Consider the following 19,728-nt stretch of genomic DNA (forward strand, 5'->3'; position numbering starts at 1 on the left):
AAAAGCTCGTTTTGCATAACGTAAAATCCAACACACGCGCGTCGGCGGGGTTATCAACGAAATCATTTCAAAACGTGGTTTTCGTCCAAAGTTACCTCGGGTTAGGTTGGTTACATTCGACGAAAAAATATCTTTTTCCAGGTTGCCGCGGTCGACGAAATAATATTACGATCGATATAATGAATGCATATGTGTACGTACGTATATGGGCTAAATATACGATCGAAACTAGCAGTCAATGCGAATCGATTTAATTAAATGGCCAACAATTCGTTGCACCATTAATCGACGAGAATATCGACGCGTAATAAAAGAAAACAGAAAAGAGGAAAAACATTGTTTCGCGCCTGTTTGTTTAACAAAGTATGATTTGTACGAACGTATTATGCCAGTCGATGCTAATTGTAACTTATCGCGCATTTCGTAAGATAGGTGGAAACTTTTAATTAAACTTTTCCCATACATACAGCGCGCCGTTTTTTCTCTGTCGTGGACGAAGGAACCGATGACAAAATAAAAATCATTCGATATTCGCGAACAACGAAGCTAAACAACGCTGAAAAAACGAATTTCGTCCCCCGTCATCCCACGCGTCTCGTTTAATCCTGTAATTCGAGTCATTCATCGCCAAACATTCATTTCGATAAAACGTTCATAATTAGATATTGGAATTCCATCAACGTTCGATTTCATGATCTACCTAATGGAGTTTTTGCAGGACGTACGCGTATCCATATATACCAACACATAGCGCTATGTACATTTATAAACGATGCCAATAAATTTGTGAGAGAAAACAGAACGATTATGAAATCGATTGGATAAAAGATAAACCGTGTGATCGATCGAAAAGGGTGATCGAGATGTTAATCGTACCGTTCCATTGGACGATTAGACTAATCAGATTGCTTGTTAAATCGGGGGAGGGTAGAAAATCGTTAACAATTTCTAAATCGAAACTCGTAATCGACGAGAGAGAGAGAGAGAGAGAGCGGGGCTTGTACGCGCATCATCGACGACGACGACGTCGACGAGAATTAGCATATTATGTATCGTTAGTATTCTCCTAACTGTATACATAATTGGCAACATTTTAAAAGCTATGACGACGAGACGAGGATCCGTGCCAATTTTCTCAACCGAATCGTTAATGAACCGCGCCAAGTATATATGCTAGTAGTCGAACTAGAAATGCTAATGCGACCAACTAATTGTTTCGAAACCGGTGTCGGAGCTGAAAATCTGCCGGTTTCCATTCAACCCTCCCTCCCTCTCTCTCACTCTCTCTCTCTCGTGAACATCCCCCGCATCCTCCATGGCGATTTCATTTTGGTCGGTGTCAGTACTGGGGATGCTGCTACTGCTGCTGCTGGTGCTGGTGCTGTTGCTGTTGCGAGTCCGTTTCAACCCCTTCTCTCTTCTCCCGACACTACGATCCATCACATGCAACGGCATTTACTCGCACCCAGACAGAAAGAGAAGGAGAAAGAGATGAAACGCGGCTCGTGAAAGGCGAATTGCTATTACGGTTCGCTGGAAAGTTGAAAATAATAAATTGTCTCCATTAGTACGGTCGGTTGTGTCGACTGTTCGTCCACCTTTAACTCGTGAGTTCGTCCGTCACATTTATTTTCTCTCTTTCTCTATCTATCTATCTATCTATCTATCTATCTTTTATTCTCCACAAATGTTTCTTTCTCGATAAGCCTCGGATAGAAAAGAATAGAAAACGTTCATTCGCATAGCTATGATAAAAAAGAGAGAAAAAGAGAAAGAGAGAGGAACGATCTCGTATTCCGGACACTTGCGGCAGTTTGGAGGAGACCTCTCGCGAAGTAGCTCTCGTCTTCGGAAACTCGAACATCGACGTATTCTCCTATGTGGAGGAATAGAGGGAAAAACGAAGATAGCTTAGAAGAACCCACTCGAAGGTACAAAGAAGTCTTCTTCTTCTTCTTCTCCTTCTTCTTCTTCTTCTTCTCGAGAGAAAGTCGCGAGGTCTCTACGACTCTTTGAAGTAATCTCGCGAGTTCTCGTAAAGATGACACACACGCGAGCGCGCATATACGCGCAGAGACACGAGTAAGTATATACATAAAATACCCATTTTGATATACCATTGATATACATGTAGGAAAGAAAATGGCATCTTTTTCTTGCAAATCGCAATGATACGTCGTGGAAGGAAGAGAGAAATCTCTCCCCTGCGGTACATAGCAAGTTCGCATGCAATTTTCAGTATCGGGGAATGAGATTACACGCTAGCTACGATTTATATGCCCTTGCCTTTTGCTTTCGTATTAACGTGACAAACCTCGAAAGCAAAAGCTTTCCATAGCTGCGGAAGCAAAGATAAATGCATTAGAACGATTCCAAATGCGCTACGACGACGACGACGACGACGACGACGACGTACCGTGCTAGAGATAAGTGCATTAAACGGATTTCGTTTTCGAGGAAGAGATAGAGAGAAAGGGAGAAGAGGGGAGGGACGGTAGAAGACGACGATGACGTGCCACTTTGTTAATCGAGTTCCGTCCGACTACGCGCGATTTTACGACGCGGTTTCGAAATATGCTCCGTATATCAAACGTACTAGGAACTTGTCTCCGTATCGACGCGGAAAAACCATTCCATTCCGTTTTTAGAAACTTCAATAGATACTAACAAAATGAAATTCTAAAGTTCATGCAATAATGGCGTATACAGAAATTCCTTTTCCCTCTAGTCGTCGCCCCCATTGAACGATACACAACAGTTTCGACTTCGAATACCTTGGAAATCTACACATTCGCAGGTAAATACGTTATAACGGTGAAATCAAATTAGTCGAGTTTCTGGAAATATCGCGTGCCGTCTCGCAAGATACCAACGTACCCGCATCTACGCGAATTAAGATCGAACGTTCATTTTCTATGGATGCGAATTAGGATCGCGTTTCCCTTTTGCACTAAACTTTACTCGATTCCGCGTCGATGTATACACACGAATATGTATGTATACGCGTTGGTTTCCTTTGCATCTCCCCCATTCCCATTCCCATTATTCGACGCGTAACGATTCCCCCCCCCCATTCACTCATCTTTCCTGCATCCTTGTTCTCATTTTCGTCTACTCTACTCTTAAAGAGCCGCCGTGCGTACCCACCTCACCCACCTTCCATTTCAAAACTTTAATCTTTGATAAATTCTAGTCCTTCTACTCCTCCTCGAGAGAGAAAGAGAGAGAGTACCGCTGGTACCGAAATGAAATTGTACGCAATTAACGGAATAATCCGTCGAATTCGCGCTCGTTATGATATACCCTTTGAATCCGTTATTACGCTGTTCGGGAAGAAAATGGCAAGTTTTCTAAACGATCGAATTTACGTTACGTCCGAATCTTATACGATTTACCTCGCAAAAAAGTCCTTTTTATGGATTTAACAATTCGATAAGGTTCACGAGAGAGTTGGTCAAAAATAAAAGTAGGAGATACTATACGATATCTCTATATTCTCTGGAAACGGAAAACAAACAAAAAATAAAATAACGCGGAACAGTTTAATCGGCGAGTAGTTACGGGTACCCTCGATAAATGTAGTAACTATCAGATAGAGTGAAATCGAACGCAGTTGTACATACGTTCATGAAAGCTATTCGGAGCTTTTAACCATCGAAATTTTTTGCCGTGGGGATTTAACAACAACAAAATTCGGAAGAAGAAAAAAGGAAAATTATTTTCTCTCTTTGATCTCTCCTACCCGATTACAACGCGATGCTCTGCATTTGAATGTTTTTCATTTGTACCCTTTTTTTTTTATCTCTATCTCCGAGTGCATCTCCTACTCCAAATAGCGATTTATCGAATATATCTCTACTTACGTATTTATTAACTCATCGCGAATATAAAAGATGAACGTTGTCAAAGTTACCTCGAAAGTTTCTAAAATAGCGTATACCTAATTAATAACATTACGAGTAGATATATTAGGAAATTTCGCAATCGCGAGTATCCATCGGATTAACGTAGAATATCTACTTGGAGGATTGCATCCATTCACAACGATTCTCGCGTATCCCTTAGCTAAGGAATACACGCAAATCGATTAACCTAAGCGCACCGTCCCCGAGGAGCTACGAGTAAAATAGCCACGTGGTGCTTTGCAATAGCCACTCATTAAGAGAATTGGCGCGAGACGCCAAATTGCTACGAGTTACGTCACCAGGGAGATAGGATTAACAACCCTTGCAACATTTCTTACACTGAATATATTCGTCTCTGTATTATTTAAATAAAGTATTTTCAATAAATACACTACGATTTTACCGTTATCTACAACAGAAATAATAGTCGAGGAGTGGTAAAACGAAGAGTTTCCCTTGCTAGTTTTCATAGTTTCGTCGGTTAGAAGAGGAAGAAGAAGAAAAGTCATTGCAACACCTTAGAATCGTTTCCTCTTTGAACGAGTAGAGGGTAGTTACCAAACTGTAGAGGAACCTCCACGGAAGAGAGGATAAAACGAGTGCAGGACCGCCGAACTAATCAGACTCGACCAATCCGAGTCGCTTCCCAGAGGAGCTTTCCTCCCCCAGCGGACAGGATAATTTAAACTTTTCGTAGTGTTGCGATACGTCGCGGTACTCTCTCTCTCTCTCTCTCTCTCTCTCTCTTGTATTTTGGTCAGTGCGCTAAACAGAATTAGATATGAGCGACAGATTCGGACGTTCAAGATTTCCACCGCTGCGTACGTACGTACCTACGTATATATTCCTATATTCCTCCTGTTTCTGCAATTTCCATTTTCGTTTCTCTGTTTTCTACGCTGCTGAATCCCAACGGACTGCTTGTCCGCGCATTTTCACTGAAAACTCGTGCGACTCGTCGAAAAATGAAGCGCCACGCCGCTACGAATTCTACTCGCTCAAATGAGATATAATTTCAACTTTTATAATGTTCGTATAATACGAATATGTATGTACGTACGAATGTAGGTTCGTTACGAACTGTGAATTAGCAACGAGCTAGTATATAATATGTATGTATGTATTTACATATAGCTGTGTTTTCATTACTCTCGTCCTCATAAATCTATTCACGCTCGTACGAGTGTACCGATCTAACGGATTTTATCGTGTCTTTCGAGAAAATGCAAGGGACATGCCTTCGCGAATATTTGAATTTATATTTGAATGTTATCCGTCTCCCATCTAACGAAGAGAAACACTACGAGCGATAACATAATTTTCCTTTGGGCATGTGGAATTGGTTGGCCTAAAGGAAGTCCGAGCTGTCGACGATGTCTCCCCAAGCATCGATCGAACCAAGTCCAACAATAAATACTCCTGCATCGAGTTCTCGGTATATGCGGTAGACCATTCACCCTAGTCGGGATTCTCCTTGCTACGCTAAATAACAATTCAGCTTCTTCTTTTTTCTTTTCCAAAACTTTTCTGCTCAAATTTTGTTGATAAATTAAACTTGCAGATTCGCGTTTCGATAAAAATATTGTCGTGGTGCGTGCACGTCCTTATTTCTTCTTACGCATTATTCTCTCCAGTATATATTATAATGGCACAGCTTTGATATTTCGAATTAATCGGTATTTTCATTTGCTTTCATTCCCTTTCTCGTAACGCTCGATAAACACAGTCCTAATATCGTGGAAATGAACGAACTTCAACGATGATAATTAACGTAATACACGCATACGTTCATCCGCACCCCGAGGTAATTAAACATCGCCGAAACGTTAACTACATGCACTTTATTCATGTACGAAGTGCACTCTCCGTAGAACGTTTCAAAATCCCTTTGATGAAAATGAAAACTACTTGAATGAAGAAGATACCGACCTTCATCGAATATTTCGAGGTGACCCATTCCCCGGGGAAATCTTCTTTTTACCATAAATCGAGCAAAGTAAAAAGGCGGAAAGAAAAGCTAACTAAAAACGTCTTTGATTCGTTGACGAATTTTCCTCGACAAATTGTATTTCGTTTTTGATTTTTAGTAAGCCGATACTACTATCCATAATTGATATTTCTTTATTTTCTATAATATCGATACTTCGATAAAACAAAAAATGTATAGAAATGAATTGAAACAATAGTAAATTCACGACACAATAGCAAATAACGAAAAAATTCACGATATGAATAGAAACATGGGGTAACATACGCGTATCATTGAGTTACTCTCTTTCCATTGTATTCTCTGTACTATATATGTGAAACGCACGATTCTACTATATGCTATATATATTTATTCGTAGATACATAAATTTATTTTCATTGCAAAATGTATATTTCGTACGATTCCCTTTTATTCATTGAAACTATCGATGCTATACGTGCAAACATCTTTGCTCTCTCTCTCTCTCTCTCCCTTTTTCTTTGTTAAAACACGGCACGAATTTTATTTTATTTATATTTATTTGCTTGATTATATATGGCGTTTCATTAAATAACGGTATCAATTGCGGATGTTTCCGTTTTAAAAGTAGAGTAGAGAAAGACAGTGAAATATTGGAAGGAAATAAGTTTTGATAAAGGTTGTCGCCAGCGCACGCTTTCTCAACTAGTTCGTAAAGTATTATACAAGTCGCTATGGATGGCAATAACACGTTCCGAGATACTCCCTTATGATGTGACGTGCTAGGAAACCAGACTCTACCGTCAATATTATTCTTTAAAGAGCGCACGAGTAATGATCACACTCGGGTACGCGCGTATATCGTAGAAATAATAGAGAACGAAGAGTAGAGAGTTTTGCGAAAGTACAACGCTTATACGGAGCCTCTGAATGTCGATCGTAATAGTAGTAGCAATAGCGTTATAGTAGTATGCACGTAAAGCGTGCATTTTGAAGACTCGAAAATCGAACTGGTTGACTTAATCTCTCGAGATGGAGTACGTGACTTTAGAGTATCACTTGAAATTTATAATTAAAGATCGACGTTGTGTGGAAAATAGAAGTTTGTTTGGAAAATACTGACGTTCGGTGTAAGCGCGTTATGAAAGACTCGTTCAAACTTAAGGGCATTTTAAGAAGTTGCTGCTAAAATAAACGGTTAACTAATTGTTAGCCCATGATAAACGCCTAAGTAAACGGAATTATACGTTGAAGCTGTGACAACGTAAAGAGAGAGAGAGAGAAAGTATCTTTATAAATAAGAGATTGAGTACTTAAAAAGGGTCGAATTTTGAGGAGAAAAAATTGAACGAAAGGAAGGACGCTGAATAGAAAGGTCGGATTGACGAAACAAGAAAATTTGTCCTTTTGCTCGCTATCGCAAAGCTCGTTTCAAATTCAAAGCGACGTTAAAGAGAACTTTCGCGCCAACTTTTCCGATAGTCCACGCGGAGCTAGTACAAATATTTGCAAAGAGTTTTACCCTGGCGAAGTAAAACGTTCGGGAGCTGTTGGCGCGTGCCAAAATTCGCTCGCGTTTTTCCCGGTGCGGTAACCCGAGTACTTTTTTCAACGATTAATCATTACGATAACGTCATTAATTAACGTCAAATCTCATCGTTCATTTGTATAATTAAACTAATTTATCGAATCTTAATTTATCTATTTAAACATTTCTATGAACTTTCATTTATTTTTCCTCGATCGTATAAAACCGTTGTACAAGTGAAACGAAATAAAAAGATCATCCATTTTGAAATAGAATCCAATGATTTCTGGCTTTACGCGGTGCTATAACACGAGCAGTTTTAAAATACAAGGATCGTTCTTGAATCGAATAAAAGCTTTCGTCGTTCGTTGCCCAGCGAGTTGGCCAGTCGCAGCAACGCGAATACGGTTTATCGTTTGATACGGCCTAACGCGCACAAAGAGAAATTCCATCGTATACGTGGAGATACGTATATATATATATACGTTGCGACGTGTCGTTTTACACAGACGGAAAAAGATTTGGAAGGTACACTTAGGTGCACTAAAACAATCGGCTTTGATTCGCACCCGCGTCTACGTATAGATAGAATTTTGGAAAAGCATGGAGCAAATTTCGGCGTGCGGTGGCGTTGCGCGGCCTGCCGTGCGGCCACAGGGTCTCCGATGAGTATAGCAAAGGGATCGCGAGGTGGGGATGTGGAAACTCGGAAGGGACTGTTTTTACTAGCCGGCATCAAATTGTGATGCATGAATGGCTTAAAAGGCCGCAGCCCACATTACGGTCGAGCGTGCATCGCGGAAATTTAGATATTCGTCAACTGCCAACTGCCGGCAGTTGGCGCGTTTTGCTCCCGTTCGTTGATGCATCGAATCGTGGGACCGGGGCTGGCGCGTTCGCGAACCAACTAAAAGCACCCATCCCACCACCACCATCGTGGAACGCCATTCGCGTTCATTGCTGCTAGCTCGAACGAGCCAACAATTTATTAGTCGCATAATTGTGCTTTAACATCTTCGTTTCGTCGTATTTCCAGATAAATTAACGACGCCGGACTCGTTTGCCCGTTATCCGTCCAACTAGGCTTTATAAAATGGTCTCGTTAATCGACGAAAAGCGCTGTTTCGACTGCGCCACAGTTTATACACACAGGCCTACACCAATTATACTAATGATTCGTTGAAGCCCGTTGGATATCCAATCGAGGATATTATTCGCATCATCAACATCGAATGTAATTTCAATGGTTCCGTGTCAATAGGAGGCTTCTGTATCCAATGCGACCTCAGTTATGCGAGCGTATAAATAATTAAACAACGTTTCCAACTACCTCGTGGATTGATATTTACGAGAATCAGGATTTATATAGAAATGTGAGCAAAAGCATTAAGTATTATGTATCTTTATCCGTTCATATTCATTCTATATTGGTTTCGCTTTGTTAATTATCTATCATATCGTTGGTTGGTTGGTTGCTTGGTTGGTCGGTTGGTTTGTTGGTTAGTTGTTCGGTGACAATTACATTACTACGAATATCTGATGTATCATAATAAAAGTTTAATTAAAGCAAATGCTGCAGCCTCCTACGCGATGGAAGAAAGGAAGAAAAACTCGTCGATATTTTTCAATCCATTCGAGAAATGAAATTCTCAAATATTTTCACGGCGCGTGGAAACGTAACTTTAATGGAGAATTTAGATTTCCCTCTACACTTACCGGTTCTTGGAGAATCCGTGGTGCCCGCGCGTTGTCTAAGACCTACAACAAAAATAACATTGTTTGAGAACGTTGATGGCGTAGATATTATGGATGGAAGAAAAGTGTCTGTTGAAAAATAAAAGTGCGAGGATCGTCGTCGTCGTCGTCGTCGTCGTCGTCTTCGACGCATCTCAACGGCATCCACGATGTTTCGCGTCCAACGAAACTTCTAAATCAATTTCGTCGTAGGAAACAGAAGTGCAATCAAAACTTTCAAATTCTACGGGCGAGTTACGGAGTTTCCTTGCCCAAAAGGTTTCGTACGTCTTGCAATTCTACCCCTTTTCCTGCTATCTCGCAGAGACAAAATTAATCTTACAAAATGTTTATGAATTAATCGAGAAACCCAATGGCAACTATAATTATTTACTATCAACCACCGCTAATTTTTCCGAGAAATAGCAGAGAATAGGAAAGTAGTACTTTGAAAATATCTAAATGGATGTAATTTTACGAAATGGGAATGTATAAAAAGGGCTAGAGAAAATAGAGAAACAACGTCTGTAAATGGTCAACGATAAAGGATAAATTACGAAAGAGAAAGAACAGAAAATTCGCTAGAGTAATTAGATTTTTTACGATTTTGATGAAGAGGAAAGTAAAATACGCTTTAAGAGAGATTACAAAAACATATTTCCTATCTATGATCGTGGACGGCAAAGCTAAGTTTTATTTACGATCTCCCATCGAAATAAACGAAGTCTATCTCATTTCCACAGCTTTACTTCTTTTTTTTTTTTTACCATTCTTGTTCTCTTCTCGCGGCGCTAATGTAACTTGCCCATTTTGAACTTTAACCAGAGGAAAACTAGGAGGTCTTTTTTCTCGTAGAAAGTCGCACGTTGATTTCGTGACCGTTCGCTGACCAAATCAAATTATATAGAAAAATCGGACGTGACTCTTCCACCGCGAAACGAAGAGGAGAAACGACGAATTGAATAAAGAAAGAAAGAAAGAAGAAGAAGAAGAAATAAGAAATCGACGATAAAGGTAGGAAACGAGGCTATTTCAATCCTCCTACGTTCTTCCTTTGCGTCGATTCAAACGGCACGTCAACTTTGAGAAACTTTCGCTTCAGTTGCTTGACTTTTTCAAAGTTCCATAGAAAGTAGTAGGTACTCCTAGCCGATTCAACGATTCGTAACTCGGTGGTACTCACCTTGTAGAAAATTACTCTTACGACCTCCGAGCCAATTTGTTTAACGAACACGATCTTTCTCGTCTCTCGACGAAGCTTACTCGCGTTATTTCGAATTCTCGGATTAACGCGAGAGTTTACTATTTCGACGACTTTTATACTTAGAATTAAATATACTTAATCAGAGTGTTTCTATACGCGAACGAAACTTTATTCGACGTCGGATGTAATAGAAAACTTCATCGACCCGGAATGTAATGGAAAAAGGAAAAGAACTCTAGAGTACTAAGACGAATAATAGAGGAGGGTTGCGTATAGATATATCTGTTGGCAGGTTCATTATGCTTGCACGATAATGCGATAGTTATATGTATATATACATAGAGAGAACGTCTGACTCGTAGGAAACTGGGGGAACGCGAAAGATAACAGCGACGCGAGTAGACACTTCCTACTTTGAGAACCGATAAGAGATACTCTTACGAGCCTAACTTAAACTCACCTTTGGCCTGCGACGAAGGATTCTTCGACAAACGTTGTTGGTTGCTCTCGATCGAGTTCAATTCACCGGCACGAGATGAAGTTTCTTAATGGTAAAACGTATAAACCTATGTACACATATACGTATATGTGTACATGGTTGGTTCGCTGGTAGTTTCGGCAAACGCATCTAAGATATTTATTTGTTTATTCGATCGTCTCGATAATAAGATCGTTGGAAAGTTGAGCTTAAAGGTAGTACCATAAAGGCAAGAAACTTCTTCATAGGTCGATGTTTGGAGGCGACCGTTTTCACGTAGGAAAAGTCGATCGTTGAAAATAATTTAGCGGAACGACTTCGACGATAAAACAATAACGATCTCCTCCATGGTAAGGTTACCGGCTCGTGTCGGAAAATTGGACGCCGATGAGCGCTGCTGATTCGAGGCAAAAAAAAATCGAAATCGATCTTACGCCACGATACGCTCGAGGTCGTCATTTTTCGTACTTTTTTTTATTTTCTCGATAATATTTATCGGCGGGAAATACGAGAGGGAGGTGAACCCAAACAACCAAAAAATGGAGAGAGAGAGAGAGAAAGAAAAAAAGCTAAATAATAAAAGAGGAACCCGTTTAAAACAAATAAAAAAGAAAAATGGAGCGGTAACTGCGCGGTGGCAACTGTGAAATACCGAATCGAAGTGACACGTATATACTTCTCCCTCTCCCCTTGAGCCCGTCGCGTTTTCGGTTGCACTGCCATTGTGCGTTGAATGCGCGAAAATGGAGCAGCACAGTTACAACGGCAAACCCCGAGTAATTGCGACGCGATGGATATAATTAACTACAGATCGTAACGGTAATAGCTATCGCATGATTTATGGGAAACAGAATGTTAATGAGTATCGCGAAGGTACTCGCTCGTTTATTACGGTACTATAACGCTGCTGCCTACGTATGTTTGTACGTTAGTATATGTAGACGACAGTAGCGAACGCTCGTGCTTTAGATGAAAAAAAGGAAAATTGAAAATTGCTCAGGCGCGTTATAATACGCGAATTCGAGGGGCACTTCGACGACAAACGAACGGTGACAACGGTGCATCGTGCAGGTGGCTCGTTAAAATTTCACGCGGGTGAATGTTCACCGATCGAAGTGACGAGGCGAATTACGAAAACATAATAAGCATCGAGTGTCGTTCAAATCGCATACACGTTTGACGTGATTCTCTCTACGATTGGACGTTTGATCGAAATCATTTTCCTTTTTTTCCCTTGCGTATTTCAAAGAGAACTTTTTCCAAAAAGTATAACTTGGGTATGCCGAACGATAACCGATGACAAGTAGTACCGGTACTCTGTCTTCTTTTCACCTATTCAAAATTATTCTCTATACATAGTGTATATTATTCTGTATTATAATAGATATATATATAGGATATTTTGATTGAAAATATCTATGTTAATAGAAAAGAGAGAACAAAAGACACGCGAATAAAAATACTCGAAAAATGATATCTCAAAATAATTGGTTCAAAATCATTTATAAAGATTATGATTGAGAACAATTCGGCAATACGAATGAGAATCTTTTATCCGCAAAATAAGAATAAACGCGTTTAAAATCGATCATCTAAATGAAATATAAATTTAATTTCCAATTCATTGCGTCGAAAATGAATAAGCCAACGTTCCAAGAGAAAATATTTTGTTTCTAAAAAAAATCAAGGAAACGGTCAATTGTTCGAGCATAAAATTTGTTAACCAGATGAATCTACGAATTTTATAACCGCGATCAAATAAATCGATTTCCGTGAGGTCACTAAACGCGCAAACGTAATAGAAGTGAAATAGAAAAAGGAATGTTATCGTTGAAAAGAAAGAAAATCGTATCGTTCGAAAGTATTTTTCAACGGAAAAATATGTCGTCCGTCGCGGTGTCCGCGGAAGTGTATATTAACAAAAAACAAGGTAGAAAATTTTATTTCCGGTGTCCATTATATGTCATGAACGCATACGTGCGTATCTATCATACTGCAACGAAAAATATTTATTAGTCGTATGGCTCGGCAACGGCAGCAGTTATGAGAACGTCGCTCAAACATCGCGCGCATCTCTCGGATGAAATGTAAATCGTAGTAAAAACGAGCGAGCAATCTGCTATAAAAACGGAAGACGCGACTATACTTTACTTTCTCTCTTTTTTTACGATTTCCTCCTTTCCTTTTTAATATAACTATTTGATATAGATATACAAATAATATTATTGGTATAAAAAAAAAAGAAAAGCAGTTGAACGAGCCGGCGCGTCACTTTTATGGTAGCATTCTTTGTCTTTTCATTTTTTCTAATTTAAATAATGACAGTTACGTTACGAGTAATCCTCTTCCTCTATTTTTCTTTTATTTTTGTTGCACTCGTGGCACCTATCAAAAAAAAAAAAAATAAAAAAAATACGAAACGAAACGAACGGCCAGGAGCGGCACGGTGCTGTCTATGACGCGGGAGATCGATGCGAAAACAAAAAAAAAGCTGAACTCGCGATTTACAACGCCGATGACAAAGATCCAAAATACGCGTAAATATTTTCTACACGCGTGTACGCGTGTAAGTATAGATAATGCAACCTATATGTAAAAAATCCTACGTATGTACGTACATACAGATTTGATAACAAGCAAATGAATAATTCAAGAAAATGAAATCGAAAAAGCGTAGCGCGCGAATAAGAATTAATACAGCCTAGGATGAAATAAATCCGTGTTAAATTGTTTACCTTACGTTTAACGTGGAAAACGCCGATACGATTAGAAGCTTCCGAAGGATTATATCCACGTTCGTTTTTCGCGATAAAACGATAATCCCCATAAGCAGAGCTCTAAACGAAAGCTTCCCTTTGACCGGATACGCGTATTGTTAGAAACGGAAATTTCAAAATGTATATTTTAAATCAGCTGTACTCGGGCTACGCTCGCAGCGATTCGAAACGGACTTTTTATTTTTCTTTTCGAGCGACGAGATCGCAATTGACTCCCAGCATTATGCACCCACCATCAGGACCGTTCTTATAAAGAAGAAAAATGATGAACTATTATTAAATATTCGTAAATGAAGTGCGTCATCTTCGGTACATTGGCGCATTGATTAGCACCAAATTCAACAGCACCGAACGTACGAATTAATATCGGGAAATCATTATAATATTGTTTCTTCTCGTGAAAATTACATATTTACGTATCTCGTCGATCATAAAGCAATATATATATATATATTTTCGACAAAAATAAATAGCGACCAGGGCGACCAGGGCGACAAGGGGAGAATATGACCAAATTCACTAGCATTAATAATGGATTCCACATATTTCGCCATAATTACCGCGACAGAATCGTCGAGCATTCGCGTCGAGCATTCGCGTCGAGCATTCGCGTCGATTATAGACGCGCGTTACGGCACCGTAACAGGATCGCATGTTGCATCAAATTAAAATGCACTTCGCGAACGAAGGCGGCGGCATTAATATCATCCACGAGCGTTTGAGTACGTACACAAGTAAATAGCCGAACAAGGGAAACAATATAATGTTCGTTACAAATATTAACAAGTACGAAAAATCGTTCGCTTTAAGCTTCGACGATAAAAGAAATAGAAACGAGGTGGGGATAAAACTTTTGCAACGATTCGTATTCGCTGGGAAGAAGGAAATTACAGAGGGGAAAAGAGATTGGGGGAAAAATCGATGTCCTCTCGCGAGAGAGAACAAAGTTCCCTTTTAATTTTTGAGTTTATGCCGCCGAGAGAACGACGCGGAACGCCGAAAAAGAAGAGTATACTATTACCATTCGCAACATACGTAGGTGTTTATACGCTTGACCGTTATATTGTCGAAAATAGGAAAATTCATTGCAATTCCCGCGACGCGTCCCGACTACTACCCTCGGGAGAAATGCTACTGATGCGAGCGAATGAAATAAACAAGAAGAAAAATGAAAATGAAAAAATATAGGATGGACGGAAATGAAAAGAAAATGAAAGAGAGATTACAAGATCATTTCGAGCCGAAATTTGATTCGACAAACTATTATTCCTTATTTTTATTGTTTCGAAACCGCAAAGTAGTTCGTTTTCCTTGTTCCGAAAAGAATTCGATTCGATAAACGGTCGCAGGGTGCTCCCTCCTTGCGATAATAGAGCGAAGTTGATAAGGGTATATCGCGAACAAAATCCTAGGTGACAGCTATCAACGCGAGGAAAAGCGAGGCGACGCGAAACTGCAAGACGAACCGACGAAGAGAACGGCGACGCGTTGAATCCCGAACAGACGTCCCTCTCTCTTAATTAATGATTCGAATCTCATTTATCATTACGCGTCGCACCCTCGAACCTTCGAAGTACCTACTCCTTCCAACGGAAACAGCCAGAATAGTTTCTCCGAGAGACCTTAGCTTTACCTCTTCCTTTTCTCTTATACTTATACGATCCTATCTACAACTCTCCCCCGTTCCCCTACTGCCCGCCCCGTAGCCTCTTTCACTCCCATATCCCATTCCTGACTCTACTCCAGTCTTTCTTTAATTAAATAACTTCAAGACACTATCCGTTACTTCATCTCGAGCCACGTTCGACCATTTTCGTCCTAGCAGGGTCTTCTTCATCTCAGCTTCGAACACGAGATGCCCATTAAGTGAATTCGCGGAATCCGATATATTTCTGATATCTCTGCTTCCTCATTTATCCTTTTTCCACTTATCTTCTCCGCTCTTTTATATTTCTTTCTTTCGGATATACTCTAAATAGAAGAGGACTCCTTTTTAGATAGATGGATTAAATTTAATACGAGCAGCTCTCAATAACGCGCGCACACACACACATACACACACCACACATACACGTATACCTGTATATATGAAGAAAAAGTTAAAAATCTTTAAAGTATATATATATATAAAAGCGATAAATAGTTTAAACGATTCAAACGGTAAAAATACGTATGAGAGGATATAAAAACAAAAGCAAACGGAAGAAAGAAAGAAATCGATGTGATTAAATTAAGTTAGACTATTTTCTCGAAAATAAAGTTTCAAACGAAAAACTCTACTCTTTTTCTCTCTTATTTTCTCGAAAAAATGACTCTGAACTCACAGTTGTACCGCTATACGTACATTCTAGCGCTAGTATTCTGTAAAAAAAATAGAAACGCGAACCGCATCTATTCTAAACGAAGGGAGAATAGAACAAACGGATTATTTAATTTTCCAAATACGTCAAGTATAACACTTGAAATCGACTTGTAATACGATAACGCATCGATATCGTATTCCATTGGCGCGGCAACCAAATACCTTTTGCATTCGCATCCGGCGGATCATTTGAAAATCTCCACATCGCGTGTTCCTTTCGGAAAGCCGGAACGATGATAACCATGTGCTCTAACAGGCTTGACAGAATCGAATTACTTTGTTTTAATAATCTTCCTCTCTTGACTTTCGTTAGAAAGTTCTATCAATTGTCATTCCATTTGTTTTTCTACGATATAAAAGCGATAATTCGATCATTTAATATTCATTATTTACACGTTCTTTCACTTTCTTGACACGTTCGTTCTTCGGAAAGCGATGATAAATGGTAAACTGTAAGAGATAACGTTTATCGCGGTAAATTATGACCAGTTGTTTTTTTTTATGATAGGTAAAAGAGAAACGTAAGCTTTACAAAAGAATATCGTTTAATCGTTAGTTATAAAATATATTTTAGTTATCGTAAATATTGATTTGTGCTAGCTAAAGATTTTGATATCGTACGAACTAGAATCTTTAACGCAGGACGAAGTAGGAAAGGAAGGAAGGAAGGAAGGAAGGAAAGATCCACGACGCGACACGACACGACACGACACGAAGGAAGGGTGGGCCAATTCTAGACGATGGTAAAGGACGACGCTAAAGGACGACGCTAAAGGACGACGCTATATCGCCGGGCGTGTCTTGTCAGCCCATCCATTATTCAAGTCGCGTAGCTTACAAGTGCGCCACTCCACGCACGGAGCCTCATTAATTCGCTTTATGTGTTTGCTCGCTGCCGGTGGTGGCCACCGCCAAGTCGTCGTCTCCCCGTGCAAGACTTTCAACTTCTCAACACTTTTCTTTCGCTTATTTTCTTTTCCAAAAATATATTACAATCTAGTGGATCCGAATGTTTCAACAATATCCTTTCAGTGCGATTACATCATTTCGTTCTTTCCATAAAAAACATGCGTAGAATTCCGATTACTCGACGTATTACGAATAAACTCTTATCCCCGTTATAAGATCGTATCCGTTTGAAACGAGTGCGGTAGTCGCTTAGCATAAAATTATAAACTCCCGACGCATTGTAAAATTTGAACATGATTAACGATCAACTTCCCGAACGAATGCTTTTTATCGCGTATCACCCGTTTTAAGTTTATTTATTTAAACCAAATGAAAAGCGGATATGCGAGACTTAATAAACGACAATGTGTTTCTTATCCCCGCGGAAAGCAACGTCATTCTTTGCGAATAGCATTTTCATCATTCATCGTTCTAATTAGCGTCCTACCTCGCATGACGTAGACGTTAACTTCGATCGAAGCCACGATGAAAAAGGTAGATCCGCGCGAATCAAGTATTTAGAAGAGGTCGTATGCATTAACGCGCAAACAACTGGCGAGGTTTTTTAAGAAGAGCCGAGCTTTACGAGAACGATAAATAAGTATAAGCCGAGATTATGCGATTCACGCGATTGCACTCGAGGCACATAACGAACGCTGCTCTCTTTCTTGATCTTTTTCCTCGAGGAAATTCCAGAAAGCCCGACGATGCGTTTTCGTCTCCCCCTCGTTGCACAACGTTCGATCGGTTTCGCCGATCGTAGATTCTTTCTCCCTTGTCCGAACATTACCGACACTGCAAGAATTTTCTTTTGGATTTATTTTCATTGTAATTCACACTTGTCGAACGATCACAGCTGACTCGTTGGAAAGTGCTTCAAACATACCACCAATGGGATCCAATTCCTATGAGACTTTGGAACGTCAGCTTAGCGGCTAGCAGTGTGCAACACACATATTTTACCGCATGCACATCTGTGGTCTACCATTGTACACCTACGTATACCTGCGTATGCGTGTAGTCTCGGTCTACACATATCTGCCGCGTTAGTTTTCCCTACGTTTCCCCTTTGATAAATTCCCAAGGGTGGGCGTGCGTACGATCCGAATTCTCCTCCCTCTTTCTCTCCATCTCTATCTCTATCTATCTATCTCCCTTTGTACTGTTTTGACCTTCTCCGGAATTCGAAAGCAACCTCCAAATTCCCGGCTTCCTTCTCCCTACCACTTCGCAGTAGTTCTCTCCTTCGATCACCGATGCTCGGTAACGAGCGATACTTCGGCTTTATTAAAGAGCCTTTTAATCATTCGACACTCTCCAGGAATACGATCATACTGCTAAATGGGTCATTTAAATAACGAATTAATCAAAAAATCAATTCCCTTTGTTTTCTTTCCGAGGAAATAATCTTTCGTCTGAAGGAGGAAAAAGGAAAAGAGAGAAAGGGAGAAAGAATGAAAGAATATCTTTATAAAGCCAGCAAGTAATTCAAATTTTTCATTAACCTATTCTTCGAACTTAAAGTACATTTCTTTATGAATCGTTACTGTTAACGATCTTAATTGCCAAAAGTAGTATAAGTACTCGTCTACGATACCAAGACATTTTTTTAATACATAAAATGCAAGTTACCTTGACGAAAAGTTTTTTTTCAAGTCTTATCTTTTCGCAAGTAATCTCGGCTTTTGAAAGTGGAAAAAGAGAGAAGAAGAAAATTGGCACTATATATGCTCTTTCATCAAGGAAACTGGGGAATAGAGGAATGAAAAAAAAAAAAAATATCTCTCGCATTCGGTAGCCAAAGGTTTTCCTATATTATACGCTAACGTTCGCGACATCCGCATAATACGACCAGTTTTTCCCGTTCAACGGAGAAAGTCAAGTAAAGTAGAGAGAGGGTGTGGAGCGAGACCTAGATGATAAGCTATATCCATTAAGATTTCACTAACGAGACTTTTTTTTGGAATGGAGTTACGCCCCCCGATCGTAACGATAAATGATACAATTTTCAACGCAAGGAAATTTGAATGAATCTCATTTGAGACGTTCATTCAATTAATCACGTGTAACAAAATAACTTACTACTTTTTAACGAGACGTAAAAACTGACAGATCCATTTTTCTCTTCTACTCGAGCCAGATATCGATCTTCGCGATTTTTCGTGATTTCCCTCGAATCGTAAATAAAGTTGTTACGTAAAACGCTTTGAAATTCGACGATTACGTTTGATCGTTTAGAAATGACAAAAATAAGATCGTTGGAAAGTATCTTTCGTGGGAAAATTCGTAAAAAACGACTTATTACTCTCGATTTAACGAAAATTAAATCGGAATCGCGTGGATAGAAAAAAATAAAATGAAGGATGGGAACGTTCCATCAACGTCGAGAGCATCCTTCGCTGATATTCGAAGCTTACTCACGATAATGGCGATATCTAGCGATATTTCACCCTAGTCCTGTATCACATCGAAACTGCATATGCAAGTACGATCGGAGATAACTGCACCGGCTTAACTCGGCTACTGTCGCGAATGCAATTTGATTTTGAGAAGCCTGCGAGTGCAGGAAATTACGAGCGAACGTATATGCCGCGTTATACGCGAAAACGTACATGCACGCGTGCATGCATGAATATTCTCAAATAACAATTTCTCTCTGTTTGTATGTAATTAACTCTAACGTTTATTTCTCTAATTTCATGATTATCGCAATGATTTAAAATAGGATCAGCGTTGAAAGTGGCGCTTCGAAAGTATAATAATTTAATACATTTTCTTACGACAATTGACTCGTTAAAAGCTCGATCAATTTTTAACCCTTGACGATTTGTGTTTGTGGATAAT

At 39.6% G+C, this 19,728-nt stretch overlaps 1 protein-coding gene across 12 annotated transcripts in view; it reads right to left on the reverse strand.

The window, feature by feature from the left end:
- LOC122517830 (roundabout homolog 2) overlaps window positions 1-19,728 on the reverse strand; it is a 195,482-nt gene that overhangs the window by 134,951 nt on the left and 40,803 nt on the right. For all 12 annotated transcript variants that reach the window (XM_043636426.1, XM_043636423.1, XM_043636421.1 and 9 more), the window contains one exon: window positions 9,098-9,139. In XM_043636426.1, coding sequence (XP_043492361.1) covers window positions 9,098-9,139 — 42 coding nt within the window. The remainder of the gene's footprint in view (window positions 1-9,097; window positions 9,140-19,728) is intronic.

Source organism: Polistes fuscatus, unplaced genomic scaffold, assembly GCF_010416935.1.
Source record: "Polistes fuscatus isolate 324 unplaced genomic scaffold, CU_Pfus_HIC Scaffold21, whole genome shotgun sequence".
Taxonomy (NCBI): Eukaryota; Metazoa; Arthropoda; class Insecta; order Hymenoptera; family Vespidae; genus Polistes; species Polistes fuscatus.